Source organism: Octodon degus, unplaced genomic scaffold (genome assembly GCF_000260255.1).
Source record: "Octodon degus isolate 3935 unplaced genomic scaffold, OctDeg1.0 scaffold00102, whole genome shotgun sequence".
Lineage (NCBI taxonomy): Eukaryota > Metazoa > Chordata > Mammalia > Rodentia > Octodontidae > Octodon > Octodon degus.
The window spans coordinates 4,432,356-4,450,701 of NW_004524678.1; the positions used below are offsets into that span (position 1 = coordinate 4,432,356).

General features: G+C 41.3%; 1 protein-coding gene across 1 annotated transcript in view; it reads left to right on the forward strand.

Annotated features, from left to right (window-relative positions):
- Positions 1-8,582: 8,582 nt before the first annotated feature.
- Positions 8,583-18,346, forward strand: part of Map4k5 (mitogen-activated protein kinase kinase kinase kinase 5) — a 120,204-nt gene continuing 110,440 nt past the window's right edge. The window contains exon 1 of the mRNA XM_023723751.1: positions 8,583-8,863. Coding sequence (XP_023579519.1) covers positions 8,756-8,863 — 108 coding nt within the window. The 5' untranslated portion in view covers positions 8,583-8,755. The remainder of the gene's footprint in view (positions 8,864-18,346) is intronic.

Genomic DNA, 18,346 nt, shown 5'->3' on the forward strand with positions numbered 1-18,346 from the left:
TTCCTCGAATGCCTTCAGGGCACTTTTGGCCAGCGGGAGAGTTGTGAGGTTCGAACTCCAGCAACCTCAGGCTGACAGCTTTGTGGAAGCAGCCACTTAAAGGACTGAGCTAGGGCCAGGCCCCCCCAGATGACATTGAAAAAAGATACCTTCAACATCTTTGCCTATTGAACAAGTTTTCTTGAATTGAGACAGCATTTTTCATTTTATGTTCCCACTTCCTAGCACAGCACTATCCACCAGTATGTAACATGCCCAACTGTGTTTACTAAATCCCACATTTGTATCTGTGAGAGGAAGCTTTTTAATTCCCAAACTGACATAACCCATCATACTCATCCTTGTTCCTTACTGTCTGTTTTTGTTCATAAATTTGTACCTTTCTCTCAAAATACTTAAAGTAATAAGGATATTCTTAAATCTTTATTATCAGGTCAGCCCAAGCCAGAGGTCACCTGGTATAAGAATGGTCAAGCCATAGACGAGTGTGGCATTGCTTCCAGTTATGAATTCTTTGAGAATCAGTATATTCATGTGTTACATCTCTCTTGGTAAGTGGATTTGCCCTTGTGCACTATTTCTTTGACATTCTCTGAAGTTTTTTTTTTTTTTTTGGTGGAATCCAGGATTGAACTCAGGTCCTTGCCCTGGCCAGGGAAGCACTTATTCCTCTGAGCCATCTCCCTGGCCCTCTTTGACATTCTCTACTCCATCATGTGCTGGTTTTTACAAGGGAAGGCCAAAAGATTGGCTTCTGACATCCTAACTTTCAACGCTATTGGCAGGCATCAGCCGAGGCGTGCCGCAATGTCTATAGTTGGCCTTTGTACCTGCAAGTTCCACATGTACATAAAATACTTCTAAAGCTTGCATTTGGGTTGAACCTGTGCAGACTTTTCCCTTGTCTTCATTCCATGACCAATACAGCATAGCAGCTGTTTACATGGCCATTGTATTAGATATTGGAAGTAATTTGAACATGATTTCAATTAGAGTGGAGGAAGCATGTTAAGGTAGATGAAAATACTATGTGCTTTTGTATGAGACTTGACCATCAGCAAGGCTGGGGGTATGCAGTGACCAATTTCCCTGGTTTATTATTTATATTTGCTGACCTCAGTAACACTTCTTTAATTTAATTTACTGCTATTGATGGTTTATTATTATTATTATTATTATTATTATTATTATTATTATTATTGTATTGTATTTAGAACAGAGTTGACAGGGTCTACAGGGTCTCACTGAGTAGATTGGATTTATAGTGATCCTTCTGTTTACAGCCTCCCAATTGCTGGGATTACAAGTGCATGCCACCAAGCCCAGTCTTACTTGCTGTCTCAAGATTGAACCCCCAGCCCCTGTGCTCTGCCTGAGCAGGCTCTTTAATCCACAGAGCTATTTAGCTGGCCCAATGGTGTTTTGTTTGTTTTTGTTTTTTTTGCAGAACCGGGGATTGAACTCAGGCCCTTGCGCTTGCCAGGCAAGCGCTTATGCTACTGAGCCATCTCCCTGGCCCTCAATGGTGTTTTAAATGTTATTGAGGTGGTGTTTTAAATGTTTCACTCATTAGGTGAGCTTTTCGCTTCATCTTGCATCTTCTGGAGAGTTAAGAAGTGAGATATGATCTCAACACTGTCATCCAAACTTCGCGTGTGTAGGAAGGAAGGAAAAAGTGACTGACATCCTACCACAGAAAATTGGTGATGGAATTTAGGCTAGAAAACATACTTTTCAGCTTTATTTTAGGAAGAGTGGTGGACCAGTACAGTGTTTCCTAAGTCTTTTCTGTTTCCCCAGGACCTACTTGTTTCAATGAAATTAGGAAGCTCAACCACGTGGAGAAAACGAGAACTGCTCTGACTGCAGTGTGGCAGGGAGCCTGTGCCCTCGGTTCTAGTGTTACTGAGTTGATCTTGTTGTCCTTCTAGGGCTCCAAGAAGCTGGGGAAACAACAGACACTGCATGAAAATGACTGCTAGTCAGGAGCCTGTGACAGTAGTCTTGGGTCTAAGAATAAGAACATTGTACAAGCACCATACACCAATCATTTTGCTAACTGCCAGAGATGGAGGTGAATAACATAAGCATTGTCCACATGTTCACAAAATTTCCACTCTAGCGTGGAAGAAAGGTGGTGAGCAAATCAATACACCTTTTTACCTCACTATGCCAATATGCCTAGGAGGCAGCTACATTGGCATTTGTGCCCCATAAGTGTGGCTTGGACTTTCCTGCCTCTTTGTTCTGATTTTTCCAAGGCCTAAGCTCATTCAGCTTAGAATCTGCCTCTGCTCTTCATGGGCAATTCCAGATATTCATAGGCTGAAGTGGGAAAGACACTACAGGAATGAGAAACTTAGGAGGGAACTTACACTATGGAGGGGTCAAGAAGTCACCATGGTCTCCTCTGAGGCCCAGCAGAGCAGTGGCATTTGTAAAACTAGAATATATTGCTGGGTGTGGTAGTACACACCTGTAATCTTGCCACTCAGGAGGCTAAGGCAGGAGGATTTCTACAAGTTCAAAGCCAGCCTGAGCTACATAGTGAGTCTAGCCTGAACTACATAGGGAGGCCCTGTCATAAATAAATAAATAAACAAATAAATATTCAACTCCACTCTTTCTAAGCTCTAGGCCTGCCATTCTGAGAAGAATTCAATCACAGTGCAAGACATGATGATAAGGCAATATGACAATATATACTTTGCTGCTTCACAAAGCAGCGATGTATATAATGGTGCTTATAATTAACAGAGATCTTTGAAAGTTCTGACTTTTCACACAGATAGTTCTGAAGTGGAGCTGCCCATTGGCATTGCCTGGAGAGGTTTCAGTCTCAGTAACATTTGATTTAATCTCAGTAACCACTGATTAATTAAATGTGAGCCCCAGGTGAGTCGAGTGTGTTGTCCAAGATGAAAAATGTTCTGCACCCTAAACTTTCATCAACAATGTAAATAGAGTTATACAAGTATTCTAAGTGACAGGGAAATGAATGGAATTTTAAGTAAGTGAATTTCAAAGATCTTAAGTTAGTCATTAGTTATATTAGTCTGAAGTTTTCCTGCCATTCTGAATATATCATAAACCACTGGATTAGCTTGCAGCCTGATGAACAGTACTTTCTTTATCTACCTGACTTCTGGCTTTGAGTCATTACAGATGAGCTCTCATATAATTGAAAGTACTGTTTCTCTGCTTCTCAAAAGCTCTTTTGAGTTTGGCAAATCTCAGCCGCAGTTTTCCTTTGAGGCTAAGAGCACTGTGGCTGTATTTATCAACCTTTGGTGTTTTTGTCTTTGCTTTTCACGGTGACATCTGTTCCCTGCCCTCCCCACATTCTCCCTCTCTCACCACTCTTCTTGGGAGAGATGTCATTGCTGCTGTAACCCTTGCTGCAGGTCAAGGATGCTTGGCAGGAAGGAGAAGTAGACAGCCAAGAAAGCCCTTGAAGGAAGAGAGGCATCAATCCTAACACTAAGGTCTGCACTGAGGCTGGAAAAAAGCTTTAGTCTTTAATTGAAAAGATGTGGGAGTTGGGAGGCAGGGAGGGAAATGCAAATACATGTTTTCTACCTCATAGTGAAAGTAAATGGCACTAATGTGTGTGCAAATGGGGAACTGTGGTCTCTTATGAACAGTTTAAAGAAAGGCAACAAAGCAACAGATAAAAATCTGTCTGAGAACCCACACCCAGAGAGATAGACCCCTTGCCACAGTTTGAAGGCCTCTTTTGAAGATCACAGTCATGCCCTGCTCTCCTGAGGCAGGAGGGAAGGAGGGAGGAAGGGAGGTAGGAAGGGAGGGAGAGAGTGAGAGAGAGCCAGAGAGAGAGAAAACAGATTACAAATGAGGTGGCAGCAGCAAAGCTCAGCTTGTGCCTGCGTCAGAGCTGAGCGAAGCACTGTCCTTCCCTTTAGAGCTTGTCAGCTCTGCCTGGCCGCAGCTGAGCTTGTTCAGCCCCTTCTGAGTGCTCAGTGTGGATGATGGCCAGGAGAACAGCAGCCACTGCCAGCCAATCTGCTCAGAGTTGAGTAGAATCCCCTCAAGAATGAATGGTTCCTGGGGAACCTCCACATGTGACCTCATTTGAAAACAGCATTGTGCAGGTGTGATTACTTCAATTGAGTTCATATTTGATTAGGGTGGGCCTATGCTTTCCAACCTGCCCCAAATTGGGTATTAGCTTTCTATCACTATAACAAAATATCTGAGATGATCAAGTTATAAGACGAGCAGCTCATATATTTCTTAGGCTTATAGTTTTAGTGTTCCATGCCATGGTTTGTTGGTTCCTTTACTTCTGAGCCTGCAGTAGGGTTGAATATCAGTGGAAGCACATGATATAGCAAAACTCTTCACCCTATGGCCAGTGAGCAAATGATAGCAAAGAAGGGGTGGAGTCCCTCATTTCCCATCAAGGGAAATGACAACCTAAAACCTCCCTTAGGCCCCCTCATCTCCAGGGTATGACCATCTCCCAGTGGTGCTGTAAGCTGGAGACCCAGCCTGTAACATGTGGATTTCTAGAAGGAATTGGTATTAAAGCTTTTGAAGGAAAAATCAGAAAGGCTTCCTGGGTCACTTACCATTTACCCCCGCAGGAGACATTAGACAGTATCTAGAAATTCTTTTCCTCCTTTTTTCCAGTACTAGGGCTTTACCCAAGGCTGAGCTACCACGGCCCTTTTTTTTTTTTTTATGTTCAGACAAGGTCCCATTAAGTCACTGCCCAGGCCAATTTGAATTCACAATTTTCCTAACTCAGCTTCCTGGAGAGGTGGGATTATAGGAGTGTACCAGGCCACTCAGCTCTGGAAACTTCTCTGATAGTCATAACGGGAGATATAGGACACCCATACTGGCAACCAGAAGGTAGAGGTCAAAGATGCTGCTAAACACTGGACAATACATAGGACAGCCCTTCACAATAAAGCATTATCCAATGTAAAATGTCAGGAGCACTGATGTTGAAAAACTCAAAGACCCACATAACCGAGGACCTTGCCAGCACCTGATTTATTTCTGCTGATCCTGTGAGCCTGCTGCTGGGTTTCTACTGGCTTTGTCTGACTCATTAACACTCATCCATGCTACCATCACCAGTTTGAGGATTGGCAGAGGCACAGGGTCCAACACGATTTCAGTGACAGGTCTGGTGCTGGGTACTGCTGGCTGAAAGCCTTCACTGCTGTCCTTTCTCTGGGCTTTCGTCTTTCCAGAGGTGGGAGCAGTTTCCTTAGAGGGTTGTCCTGGGAAGTGATCCAATGATACAGAGCTGTGTGGCAACACCAAACTTGCCACAGGCTGTTGGGCAAAGTAAGCCTCAGGGAAAAAAGAAAGAGGCAAAAGAAGAAAAGAGAGCTATCTCTTAAAGAGAGAAAGGAGGGCCAGAGAGGTAGCTCAGTAGTCTAAGCACTTGTCTGGCAAGTGCAGGGATCTGAGTTCGATCCCTGGCACTGAGAGTCATGCTGGCCCTGCCCCAGGCATGCCCAGCCAGCCACCTGAGACCAGGTGTGGTAGCACAAGCCTTCAATTCCAGTGCTGGGAGGCTGAAACACGAGGATCACTACGAGTCTGAGCTACAGAGCGAGACTCTGCACAAAATACATGAGAAAAAAAAAAAAGGAGAGAGAGAAAGGAAAAGTCACATGGTAGCAAGGGGTATATACTCAGAGGGCAGGAGTTAGTAGCCAAATTTTGTGATTTAGTACATCCTCCATCCATGGAAGACCTAATCTTTTAAATCACTTGTAATTATTCTGCTTAAACAACAAAGCAAAATCCAAACTATCACACCATGTATGGCTACCTCTTGCCTATAGGATAATTTTCTCCACTTTTAATCGACTCATTTATTCAATAAACATCAAGAGCACATGATATGTTCTAGTTGTAGTACCAGTGAAAGGCGCATAGTCTTCTGGGTGCCGTAGTCCAGTAGAGGAAACAGGTGAAAAGAAGGGGGCATTTGTCGGAGAGACTGTAACACAGACAGGAGGGTTTCAGCTGGTTTGCTCACACATGTCTATACTCACAGCCACATTCAGGTCATTTTTAGAAGGTGGAACCTGTGACTTAGGTCATGTCTCAGCCTGTCCTGTTATTCCTCGTTGCTGGCTGGGTGGACATGCCCTAGGGGCCTCAGGACATGCTGTTACGTTCCTGAGGCTCCTGTGGTCAGAATGCTGGTTGTCCGTGCGTGTTATGTGTGCTGAAGGCTTTGTCCTGCCCTGAAAAACCATCAGCATCTTTTCTATATGTGATCACTCAAGGAAACCTGCCAGACATCTGGAAAACCTGAATCATTAGCTGTGACTGAGAATGGGCAGGTGAGGACCGGTGACTCAATGATATTCTTCCTGGAAGAAAAATGTGCAAAATACACTCATTCTGTTAATGGCAGGACTGTCACCATCACTGCAAGGGATGAATATTATTTCTTCCATTGAGAGAAGAATCTGAAGCAGGTTGTTCAAAATTTAAATCCCAAGTCTACAAATCTGTATCGTCCTAGGCAAGTGCCTTAACCTCTCTGTTCCTGAGGACATCTGCTTTATAGGGCTATTGTACAGACCACATGAACACATTCAAAAAATTTAGACTATGCAACAAATAAGAGCTATTTCATGTGCTTTCACTATGTTCCCTGCACAGAACTATAGTTTTGGAGTGAATTAAAATAGGACAGATTGGATGTAAGATAGGTAGCATAGATTGGCAACATTTTCCATCTCTGTTATTTTCTTCTTGGAAGTAAAATATAATTAACATATCGGATCAGAGACTCACTGCATACAAATAAAGATGACTAAATTTCGCTATGTGCTGGCTAAGCCAGTACTGCTCTTCATCCAAGGCTGGAAAGCATTTTGTGAACTTTGTGTTCTGTGAGCTTAAGTAGGTGTAAGAAGTCTTAAGGATGACTGGTAGAACTTTCCGGCACCAGGAAGGCCTATGTGTCCCAGCACATGGCTAAGGAGGGCTCTAGTGGCATTCTTCCTGAATGAATTTAGCAAGGCATTGCTCATTCCGTGCCAGAGCCCTACTTGACCAGGTTCCGACGGTCTGACGGGAAACTCTCACTTAGTCTTCAGGTTGATCAGTCCCTTCTGAGAATTCACGGCTTGTCATCACACGCTACTTGTGACTTTAATAGGTGATTGTCTCAGAGCAGAATGGTCATACACAAACCATGGGATACTTAATCATCTTTTCCTGGGGACAGGAATTTGGTGGCTGTTCCCCCTGCTGTGCTGATCCCTTGGAGTAAATTACTCTAATCTTGGGTGGAAATAGATCCAGGAGCTTTCCCAAGACCTTGAGATAGCCAGGGTGTTCCAGTCACCTGAGACTGGACTCATGCTGACGGTCTCAAACTGACACCTTCTGAGGACTGGGAACAGACTGGGAATATTAAGATTGCCTAGCAAGGTTCTTGAACCTACACTGTGAACAGAGTCCAGGTCAGATGCTCTGGAGAATTGAAATGATGGGCCTCTTGCCAATGTAGGAACCATAGCTTTTCTGACTATTGCTAAGCTACCCGACAAAGGGAGGTTGTGTTTGGGGCACAGTGGGGGCCAAATCAGTTCTGGAAGTTCCTACAAAGGCTTTGTGGAGTGGAGACAGGACTAAGAACCAGTTTTCTTGATAGCTCTATTTGGTACCCTTTACATACACAACTGTGGGCATCTCATGAGGGCCCTTGACCCCCACCCCCCACCTTTGTACATTCACCTCTGCAAGCATCTCCTGCCCCGAGTTCCACTCCTTGCCTTGTTCTGTGACCTACTTTTGCCTTATACCCATGCCTTTCTCATAGCCCATCTCTGAGCTCTAGCACTTTGAGGTTCTGCTTTGCGCTGTCCTCTGAGTCTACCTGGGAAGCGAGGCCAAGACTCTGCCCCCTCTGGTGCCTCTCCAGACCATACCCACCATCACGTTATATTATTCCCTACTTATTATAGTCTGATCAGCAAATGCAATCTCCCAAATGAGCTGACAATGACGGCTTAAATACATGAAATGAATAAAATGACTTTAGGGCTCCAGAAAGATCCAAACCCTCAGACAGAATTTGCAACTCTCTGGGTTAAGACCAAGAACTTTTCTAGGAAGCCCATATTTATTGTGTTATCAAAGGAAGGAGGGGAATACTGAAGAAAATGCAGAAATCTGGGAAGAACTTGGGAATCCTTCTAAGGATTCTCCAAGAAAAACATCATGTTACTTTAGGAGAATTCTTATCTCCGGGAAGGCCTTCACTGCAGGAGTGAGAAGCCTGCAGCTACAGTCTCTTTTTAGTTAACCGGAGTTGGAGCCAAATGTCTTTAGCAGAGGCCTTATCTTGTCCTTTGAGGCTTCCCAACTGTACAGGCCTATACATGCCTCAGTAGGGACCAGGCACTCAGAGGTTCACTCACTGTATGTCTGTTGCCCTGAGCCTTATGCAAACTCACAAGTAAACACAAAAAGTCAGTTGTTAATATTAAATCCTGGAGGGAGGCCGGGCGGCGGTGGCGGCTGAGGGGGAGGGGGAGGGGCCGCGGGCGGGCGGAGGGCGCGGGCGGGCTGAGGAGGCGGCTGCCGGGACGCCTAGTCGGAGCCCGCAACGTTCACCGCCCGTGCTCGTCCCTCGTGCAGGCCGGGCCGGGCGGAGGCTCCATGTTGGGAAGCGGCGCCGATCGCCCTCTTTAGCGGGAACCGGGGCGCCGCGGGCTGAGCCGGCGGGGGCCGGGCCGGAGCGAAGATGGAGGCCCCGCTGCGGCCTGGCGCCGACATCCTGAGGCGGAATCCGCAGCAGGACTACGAGCTCGTCCAGAGGGTCGGCAGCGGCACGTACGGGGACGTCTACAAGGTGAGGCCGGCCGGGCCGTGCGGTCGGCGGCGTGCGGGGGACCGGGCCGGCGTGCGGGGGAGCGGGGGGCTTTATTGTTGCACGGGGGAGCGAGCGGCCCGGGTGCTTTCGCTCCGTCCCCAGCTGCCTCCGATCGTGGCTTGTAGGGACCGTGAGCAGCCAGCAGATCTAACCGCACTGTTGCAAACCGCGGTGGTTCTTTTTTTGTGGTTTGAAGGCTTATTTATGGTATGGAAGGATGTTCCAGTGTGAGCGTGGAAAACGCTTCGTGGGAGGCAGGAGGACAGGAAAGAATGTAGACTGAGATTTGCTTTTTAAAAATACTCGTTTTAATGGGTGAGCTCGGTTTTTTAAAAAGCTATGAGACCCTCTTTGTAATTTTTTTATTTGTAAGCAGTCTCCTACTGAGTCATTACGATGTATGTGCGAACGTCCCGTGTAGACGTTTGATCATTTCTATCTGATTAGAAATACGACACTGAAACTTGTTGGATGTTTTCCTACTTCCAGCAGCAACTTTTTGTTGTTGTTGTTGTTATGATGTTCTATTAAGACAAATGAGGATAAGTTATTCTTAATTCAGAATTAAAAAACACAAGAGAAACCAATTCCTTAAATCATCTGAGCTCTTGAAGGGTCAAGAGGAATAAAATTGAGATTGCCTTATACTAGTCTTTCTTCCAAAAATAAATATATTAAGGAAAAGTTTTTTGGCTTTTTGCAACAACTTTATGTGTTAGATTCTTATAATGTGACATAATCCATTCCGAACAGCAGTCCTGTATAAGCTGAAATGACCTTGTGTCCTATGGGTAATTAATTATTCTGGGTAATATTATTTTGCTTAGGTGGTAATAAGGAAGGAAAATATCCTTTCTTCCTACTTAATTGCTTTTGTTTAATTTCCTCCCTATTAATAGTAATAACTCAAGGTGGTAATAGGGTGGCTTTGGCACTGTTAACTTCTGAGATGAACTCTAATGGATGAGTGTACTCCTTAAATGAGCTTTTGAGCTTTTGAGCAGTTCCTAGGTATTGGCTTATTGTATGTGGTCAGTGCTTCATTGTTTATCAGTGGATTAGCCATTTTGTGGAACGCCTCTTAAAAACTGAAATTCCTGTTGGCCTTCTCAGTCCTTTTTTTTCCTTTTTGGGGCCATTTTTGTCTTATGATTCACTATGTATTAGAACAGTTCAGTTCATGTTAATTATACACTAGTCCAAATGCCAAATCTTGCATATTCTTTACCACATGAATATTTGAGATTATTTTCCTCAAAAAGATCCTAAGATTTCTCTTCATAGATTACAGCAACTTTCTGGAGCAAGATTTTAGTCTTTTTTTTGCGGTACCAGGGATTGAACTCAGGGCCTTGTGCTTGCCAGGCAAGTGCTTAAGCTACTGAGCTATCTCCCCAGCAAGATTTTAGTCTTGCTAGGGAAAGCAAACTTATATTAAAGGGACAGGTAATGTCTACCCTTCCCTTTTATTCTCAGGCCTCCACATCTTGCATCTCTCTTCCACCACTCCCGGAGGATCAGTGATGATTTATCCTGTACACACACACACACACACACACACACACACAGGGCCTTCTGTCTCCAACCTCCCTCCACTATCCCCTCCCTTCACAGTCATATTCTCACTAACACGTACTGCTCATTGTACACTTGGTCAGCCTCAGATGCCTGAACATCCTTAAGCATGTCTCTTTGTCTTTTAGTTTTCCTTTGTTCTAATTGCCTGGAGTCACCTCCCCACCCCCAGCCTCCCCTGTTGCTGTCATTCCTGTCCCAGAAAAACATTATTTAAATTCCCCAAAGTTGGCCCCTCTCCTTTATCTCTTTAACCTCTTCTAGCACTCCCTCCTCCCTCATTCTGCCCTAACCACGGGGGCCAGCTTGCTGTTCCTAAGCATAGTAAGTACCTTTCCACTTTTGGACCCTTGTGCTTGCGCTGTTGCTGTTGAGTCCCTTTTCCTAGACAACTTAGTTTGCTTCCTTCCTTCTTTCTTTCACACACTACATTTTTTCCCCATATTTTTTCTTTGTAATTCTCTCCAGCATAATGTTTTGTTTTTTCTTGCCTGTCTTATTTCACTAAAATACTCCAGGAAGGTAGAGCTTTTTATCTGCATTGTTCACTATATTGCCTAGAATTATGCCTGACAGTGTATGTGCTTTCTAAAATTTATGAGTGAGTGAATGAATGAATGTCAGTAATTCTGACACCCGGCCCACTAAGCATCTGCCCTTGACGTCGCAACAATTAGGTTACCATTTAATGATCTGTGTATTCCTCTAGTGCCTTTTATAATAATATCTTTCATGTGTTTTTATTATAAATTCAATAATTTGAGTTACTGAAATATTTTTGAAAAACTTTTGTTGCCTATCCATTTTCAGTAACTTAAGTGCAGAACAATTTTGTTAACTTATGTTTACTCAATATTCAGATTATAGTGCCGAACTTCTTAAGCTTTGGGCAATTACAGTGATCTTACTGTTTATTTTTGCTTTAGGGATAAGTTTTCAACCCATAATATAAACTAGTAAAATAATTAGTGACAAATAGTAAATCTAAATTAGTTGCTACTCTCAATATGATCCTTACTTTTTAAAAATTGCTTACGTGTGAGCAATATTACAAACCAGGAGTTTTTAGGACTGTAACTTCGGGTTCTTTGTGAATTTTTTTTTACATTATTCAAAACGATAGATCCCCTCTGAAACTCTATTTTTTCCTTAGAACTGCCTAAGCAAGGAAAGTTCGATCTTAAACTAGATGTTTATTAAAGAAGAAAAGGAATGCAAAGATTTGTTTAGATAAGTGGACTAAATCATTGGGGCCCAGAGCAGGAAATGGTGGAAAGAAACACAGAAGGAATGTGGTAGGATGCAGATAAGGATTAAATTTCAACTAAGCAAATTTTATTTGTAATTATTATAAATTTCTAAATCTGCCAACAGGAAGGGGAAATGTAAAGATTAATTTCTCTATGTTCTGTCCACAGTAAACTAGAACAATTGTATTACAATAAAAGTTCACTATCAACAGTACAAGCCATATGGGCAGTCTTTCTCCAGTTTCATACCAAAATTGTTTGTAGTCTAGATCCCCCAGAAATTCTATAAATCTGCCTGTAACCTTTTGTGAGATAGGTATTTTAGATGTGTATTTTTAAAACTTTCATTGATTCATTACAAAAGTGTGCTGTATTTAATTGCAGAGCAGGATTCTCTTGTGTGTCACTGTGCTGTAGCTTAATAAACACTCATTCGATGACATTAGAAAGTTACCCCGGTGGCCAGGGATATAGCTCAGTAGAATAAATGCTTGCCTGGCAAGTGCAAGGTCCCGAGTTCAATCTTGGATACCAAGAAAAAGAAAAAGTTACCCAGAAATAAACACTGTTAATAATTTAATATTTATTACAGGCTTTTTCCCCCCTGTTTTTAAGCCAGTGTATTTCCCAAATAAATTTTAGACTTAATTTATTTCTGGATCATGATATAGTACTTTTTTTTTATTGGATTGGTGGATTGGTCACTGTGGCCAAATATTAGAGGAAAGATTTATTTTGGCTTTATGGTTTCCGAGGTTTCGGTCTGTGGACATCTGGCTCCATCGCTCTCAGGCCTGGGGCAGGCAGAAACAGGGGGGACCTGTTCTCTTCTTAGTTGCCAGGAAACAGAAGGAAAGAGCTGGGAAAGAATTCCACTCTTGAAGTCCAGCCCCCAGTGAGCTGCTTCCTCTAGTTAGGCCTGCTGCCTAGTGGGCCCCATCTACTGTGCTGTCATCAGTAGGTTGGTCCCCTGGTGACTGTAGCACTCCCATAGTCTAGTTACATTCTAGCTCTTAATCTAGTCAAGTTTACAAGAAAAATTAAATGTTGAAATTGTAATGACCAACATTTTTCCTAGTCATTAAATATTTGTCAAAAATTCTGTTTTTAAAGAATCCATTACCAGGCATGGTGGGGCACACCTGTAATCCCAGCATTCGGAAGGCTGAGACAGGAGGATTATTTCAAGATCAAGATCAGCCTGAGGGCTACAAAAGTGAGCACAAGGCCAGCCCAAACTGCATAGCAAGACCCTGTCTCAAAAAAAAAAAAAAAAAAAAATCCATTAAATGAACTTTCATTTAGCCATTCTAAATTACATATTTGTTCTTTCTTATTTTTTAACATATTTTTGCAATTACAAATGACATAGTTGAGTATAAGTGCTTAGCATGTAATCTTACCCTTTTTTTGGCTCCTCTGGAATACTAAATGATCTAGGTCTGCTGTAATGAGTCCCTCCTTTATATGTCCTTCCTTTCTTTCCTTCTGATGAGCAGTCACCATTTTGGAACAGGTGTAGGCACTGTGAACCATATCCCAGGATCCCATTGTAAAGAAAAAAGCTTGATACTGTACATCGTAACTTGTATAAGCATCCATTTGTTTAAAGGATATTGAGGGTGACAATATTAAAGTATGGCAATGCAGACATATGAAAGTACACTTATCAAGGAATTTGTAATATAGTCAGGAAACAGACACATGAACCATCATAATTTGGTAAGTGCAATAATAGAAGTGGAAAAATACTCCAGTGTTGTTTAACAGGGATACAGGGAGGGAGAAGGCATGAGTGACTGAAGGAAGATTAACAGAGGAATGGGTGGTAACTGCGTGTTTCTAAACGAAGGATGGGATCAAGGCTGTAACATGGGAAGAGAACTCTGGAGTGCCACAAGAGTAGTGTAAACAGTGGGAGGTTTGAAAAAGCATGGTGAGTTGTGAGCAGTGTTCATCTTCATTCCATGTGTGATCAAGCCTGGTGGAGATGTCCTATATGTGAACATAGGTTAATTGGTTCATTTCTGTCAGGAAAGGACTAGATAGTGGACTTCGTGTCTCATGTTAAATAATTTGGACTTTACTTGTAGATTGGAGCAATTAAGAAATCTGGCATGGTGGGGAGCATGGATTATATTAAGTGGCCAGAAGTGTAGAGACTAGCTACTGAACAAACCAGATGAGTAAATGTTTATGAAAGTCTAAGTTTAGGCACTGGTAGCATAGAAGAACAGAATTGAGTCATATTTAAAAGATGATCCAAAAACACCTGGAAATCAGCTAGGGGAGATGGGTAATTAATGGCATTTAGAATTTTTGGGTTGGGTGACTACATTTGTGCTACAGACAGCATTAGAAAATACCAAATTTATGAGGTCTGGATTTTGTGTTTGGTTTTAAAGACAAGGCATTACATAAGTGGAAATGTCTGATGAGTAGTAGGAAAGGTAGCTCGGGCCTTGAGATTTCTGGACTTACAGGTTTAGGATTCATCATAACTTTGTGAGATGGTATCTGTGAAACAGGAACCTTAGGTTTATCATTGAATGAGCTAGTGAAGCACAGCACCAAGCACACGATACATGCTCAATAACTGTGTCAGGAAGGAGTAAGCAACATAGTGGGTCATGCAAGTAAGGAGTCAGAAGGGTTCATTCAGAGTTGAGGTGTGACTGGTAAGTGAGGAAGTAGAGGGAATAAACTACTCCTTGAAGTAGCTTAGCTATGCCAAGAAAAAGAAATTAGGCCTGCATGTTTCTTCCTGTTTCTGTTTTCTTCCTTTCGTTGACATTGAATGATTACTACACTGAGTTATCATTCCAAGTGACCAAGACAAGTACTGAGTGTAGAGAAAGAATTCCACAAAGAAAGAAATCAAGAAAAAGAGTGTGGGAGGAATTAGGAATTTAGATAGATTCTTCTTCTTTTTTTTTTTTTTTTTTTTTTTTTTTTCCGGAACCGGGAATTGAACTCAGGTCCTTGAGCTTGCCAGGCAAGTGCTTATTCCACTGAGCTATCTCCCTGGCCCCTAGATTCTTAAATAGAGGGCAAAAGTTTAAGGTAAAATTAGTTACTTATTTTTGGCGAAACTGGGGATTGAACTCTGGCCCTTGTGCTTGCCAGGCAAGCGTTTATCCTACTGAGCTATCTCACTGGCCCTAAGGTAAAATTATTAAGATATGCAGTAAGGGGTGAAAGTGAAATCTCCCTCCTAGTCTAGGATAGATCCGTATTCAGGGAGCCTCAGTTATGCCTTTTTGAGCATGGTCAAGGTGAGGTTCCTTCATGGGGAGCAGTAAGGAAGAACTGGGATGAAGGATTTAAAAGATTATTTGAAATGCAGCAGGTATTTATGGAGATAGACACTATCTGTCTCTATATATTGGGATATATCAAATAAACCAAGTAGCCAAAGATTCCAAGTAGCATTTTAATGAGGCAAAAGAAACACAGTTGGTACATTTGTAATAGGTGAGAAAGATAAAGAAAGAAGAAATGCAAGGAGGATTAGAAGGGGGAATTAGAAGTACCTGGTACCTGATAAAGTAGAGGAGACAGTTTGGGGAATTAATAGGGAAAGGTCAGGACAGGAAGGCTCATTGAGAAGGTTGGATTTGAGCAAAGACTTGAAGGAGGTTAGGGAGTAGCCAAGTTGGTCTTACTGAATCACCTGTTAACAGCTGAAGTATAAGCTTGCGGCAGGTGGCAGGACTAACATTTTGATCATTATCACAGTCCTTGTGATTTTTAATTAAGGTAAGATTCAGTGGTTGGATATAGTTTACCAAGTCTTATGCCACTTTTTAAAATGATTTTGTAAGCAAGGGATATGTTGTTGTCTATACTCTTTGCCTACTAATATTCTCTAATCTTTAAGTCCTGCTAAAGTTTGTCAGGCTGCCTAATGGCATGGGATCTGAAATTGATTTTAAAAAATAGAGGTGCTATTTGTTATTTATTTCTCTGACATTTGATATCAAAACATCACCTGCTTCCTTGTTTTCTCATAGAATCACAGTTGAACTGTGTGTCCTGGGCAATCTTAGCATTGTGAGAGACTAGTGTTTTTCATATTGGGATGATAGAGTGAAAAACTTGGAGAAAAAAAGGTGAACATTAGTAAATAAGAGGTGAAGATCATTCCTCATATGTGTTATTTCAAAATGTTTTTAATGAAGCCAAAAGATATTGAAAGTTGCTTATATAAAGGTTAAAAGATTGTATAAGGTTAATACAAAAAATAAAGCATATTTTATTGGAGTTAGTTGTTACTGTTATGGGTGAAGTGTTACTATTATATAAGCCATCTGGTTTAAGTCTAACTTGTGTTTTTTATAGTTTAGAAGCAGGGTTATTTTGTAATTGTCTAAAAAAAAAATGATTCTGGTGGTGGATGTAAAGCTCTGAACCATAACTGGGAGCAAATCATTTTTTTTTAAACATTTATTTATTTATTTATTTATTGTGTGTGTGTGTGTGTGTGTGTGTGTGTGTGGCCAGCTCAGCCCACCAGGGGGTGGGGCTGGCTGGCATGTGGTGCTGGGGGATTGAACCGCGGTCCCTGTGCTTTGCCAAGCTTGTTCCAAGTAGGTGCTTTAGACCACTGAGCCATCTCACCAGCCCCGCAAATCATTTTTAAAGTCCTTTCCACTTTCATAGAAAATTATAAAAGAACTTCTTAAAGTATTTTCAACTTATGAAGGAGACATAAAATAGTGACATCAGTAGTACAAGTATACAGATTCTAGTTATAAAATTGACTATGGATACAGATACAACATTGTAATGAAAATATACCTAGTATTTTAATTTGTTAACCTAAGTTTAACATTTTCACTTTGAACATTTCTAGTGTTTTTCATGAAGATAAATGGGATACAGTGCAAATTGACTAATTTCTTTTCCAGTCTTGTTTTTAAAATTTAAAAAGCTTTACTTCTAAACTTTAATTTGTGGTTTTTTAGATCAGAAACACAGGAAGAGAAACATGAGGCACATTAACAAGTGATATTTGTGTTTTCAAGGATTCATTGTCAATTTGTGAATTTAGTCCAAGATCAGATAAATTGGAGCAGGAACTTGGCAGAATTGGACTCTTCAGTCTGGGTCCATTACTTGCCCTTACCAGTTGTACATGTTATACTGTGTTATTAGAAGGCTATTGCTTTCCAGTTTTGTGAAATAACTAGTTGAGTGAGAAAGGGTAGATAAATCTCTGGAAAGGGTGAGGTGAATTTAGGCCAAATTTGCTTTTTGTTAAATATTGTATATAATCTCCTACTGAAATTTGGAGATGTGGGAAGTCCAGTTGGTAGTGAGATCTGTTTTATTGGTGTTTGGTGTTTGGATCCACGAGTCATGCCAACCCCTACCTTCCAACATTTTTATAAAAATAAAATCAGATTAAAATGACTAAGAGTGACTAATGTTTACATAACCCTCTCATGATCGGTGTACTATTTGTTTCTCACAGTAATCCTCTCAAGTAAATGGAACAGATGTGTTATTATTGCTGTTTTACCTAGGAAGAAACTGTTACCCTGGATCTTATTATTAATAGGCAGCAGCATGAGGACTTGAATCTAGATCTTCCATCTTTGTAATTTCTACTGTTTTCCATTATCCCAAGCTGCCTTGCAGCTGCTTTAAGTTTACTACTTAACACTTAAATACAGTCATTAACACAATGTCTAACACTTTGCAAGCACTACAAATTATGGCCAGCCCTTCCCTCTCCCCAGCTCAGGGGTTTTAAGGACTGATTTGAAGATGCACATAAACTTCAGGTCTCAGCACCAAATTGTAGAGGTACTGTTTATCCCCTGGTCCTTTCATGTTTTCTGGTCTGAGCCTAACCTTGATTTGATTTGTTTTTACTGCTGAGATGACTTTGCTTGAGGGCTATCCAATAAGACAAGCAGCTAAAAGTAGAAATTACTCCTTTTCTTGGTTGTACCACATCTTTCCTGCTGTGCCTTCTCTTCTCACTTTGTTAGAACTTTGGATTTAAGGTTATTGTTACTTAAATTAACTAACTATAGATGAAGCTCAGTAATGCTGTTATGAATTAAAATAAACAAAAATGATAATTTCAGGCAGACAGAATAACCTGCTATGTGTAGTACTAGCTACTAGTATTTGCCTCTAATTTAAGGAAAACAGGACTGCCAGAGCAGGATTATTACTTCTACCTTTGTCCTGTGAACTGATGTGTTACTTTTCACAAGCATGTACACTTGTATTTAGATGTTCTATGCCCCCCCTTCATTCCTGCTTTTATCAATGTGAGCATGACATAATGTTTTAAAAGGTATAACTTTTAATGAGCTACTAACAATTTTTACATTTTGGGCTTTTTAGCTCTTAATTGTAAAATGTGGTAGAGGTGCCTGAGACCCTTACCAGTTATTTTTCTAGAAATAATTTCCTATTATTTCTGCAGTAGCGTAGTTTCCTGGATGGAATTCACATTCTTAATGTTTGTTTCTCCCTTCTTTGCCTTAGTACAGATAGCCTTGCTTTTTCCATTTTATTTGTTTAAAAAAATGTTTTAAGTGTATTATTCATTTTAGAAGACTACATATAAAAATGTAAAATTACTTCATTACCAAAGAAAAATGTTTTTATATAAATA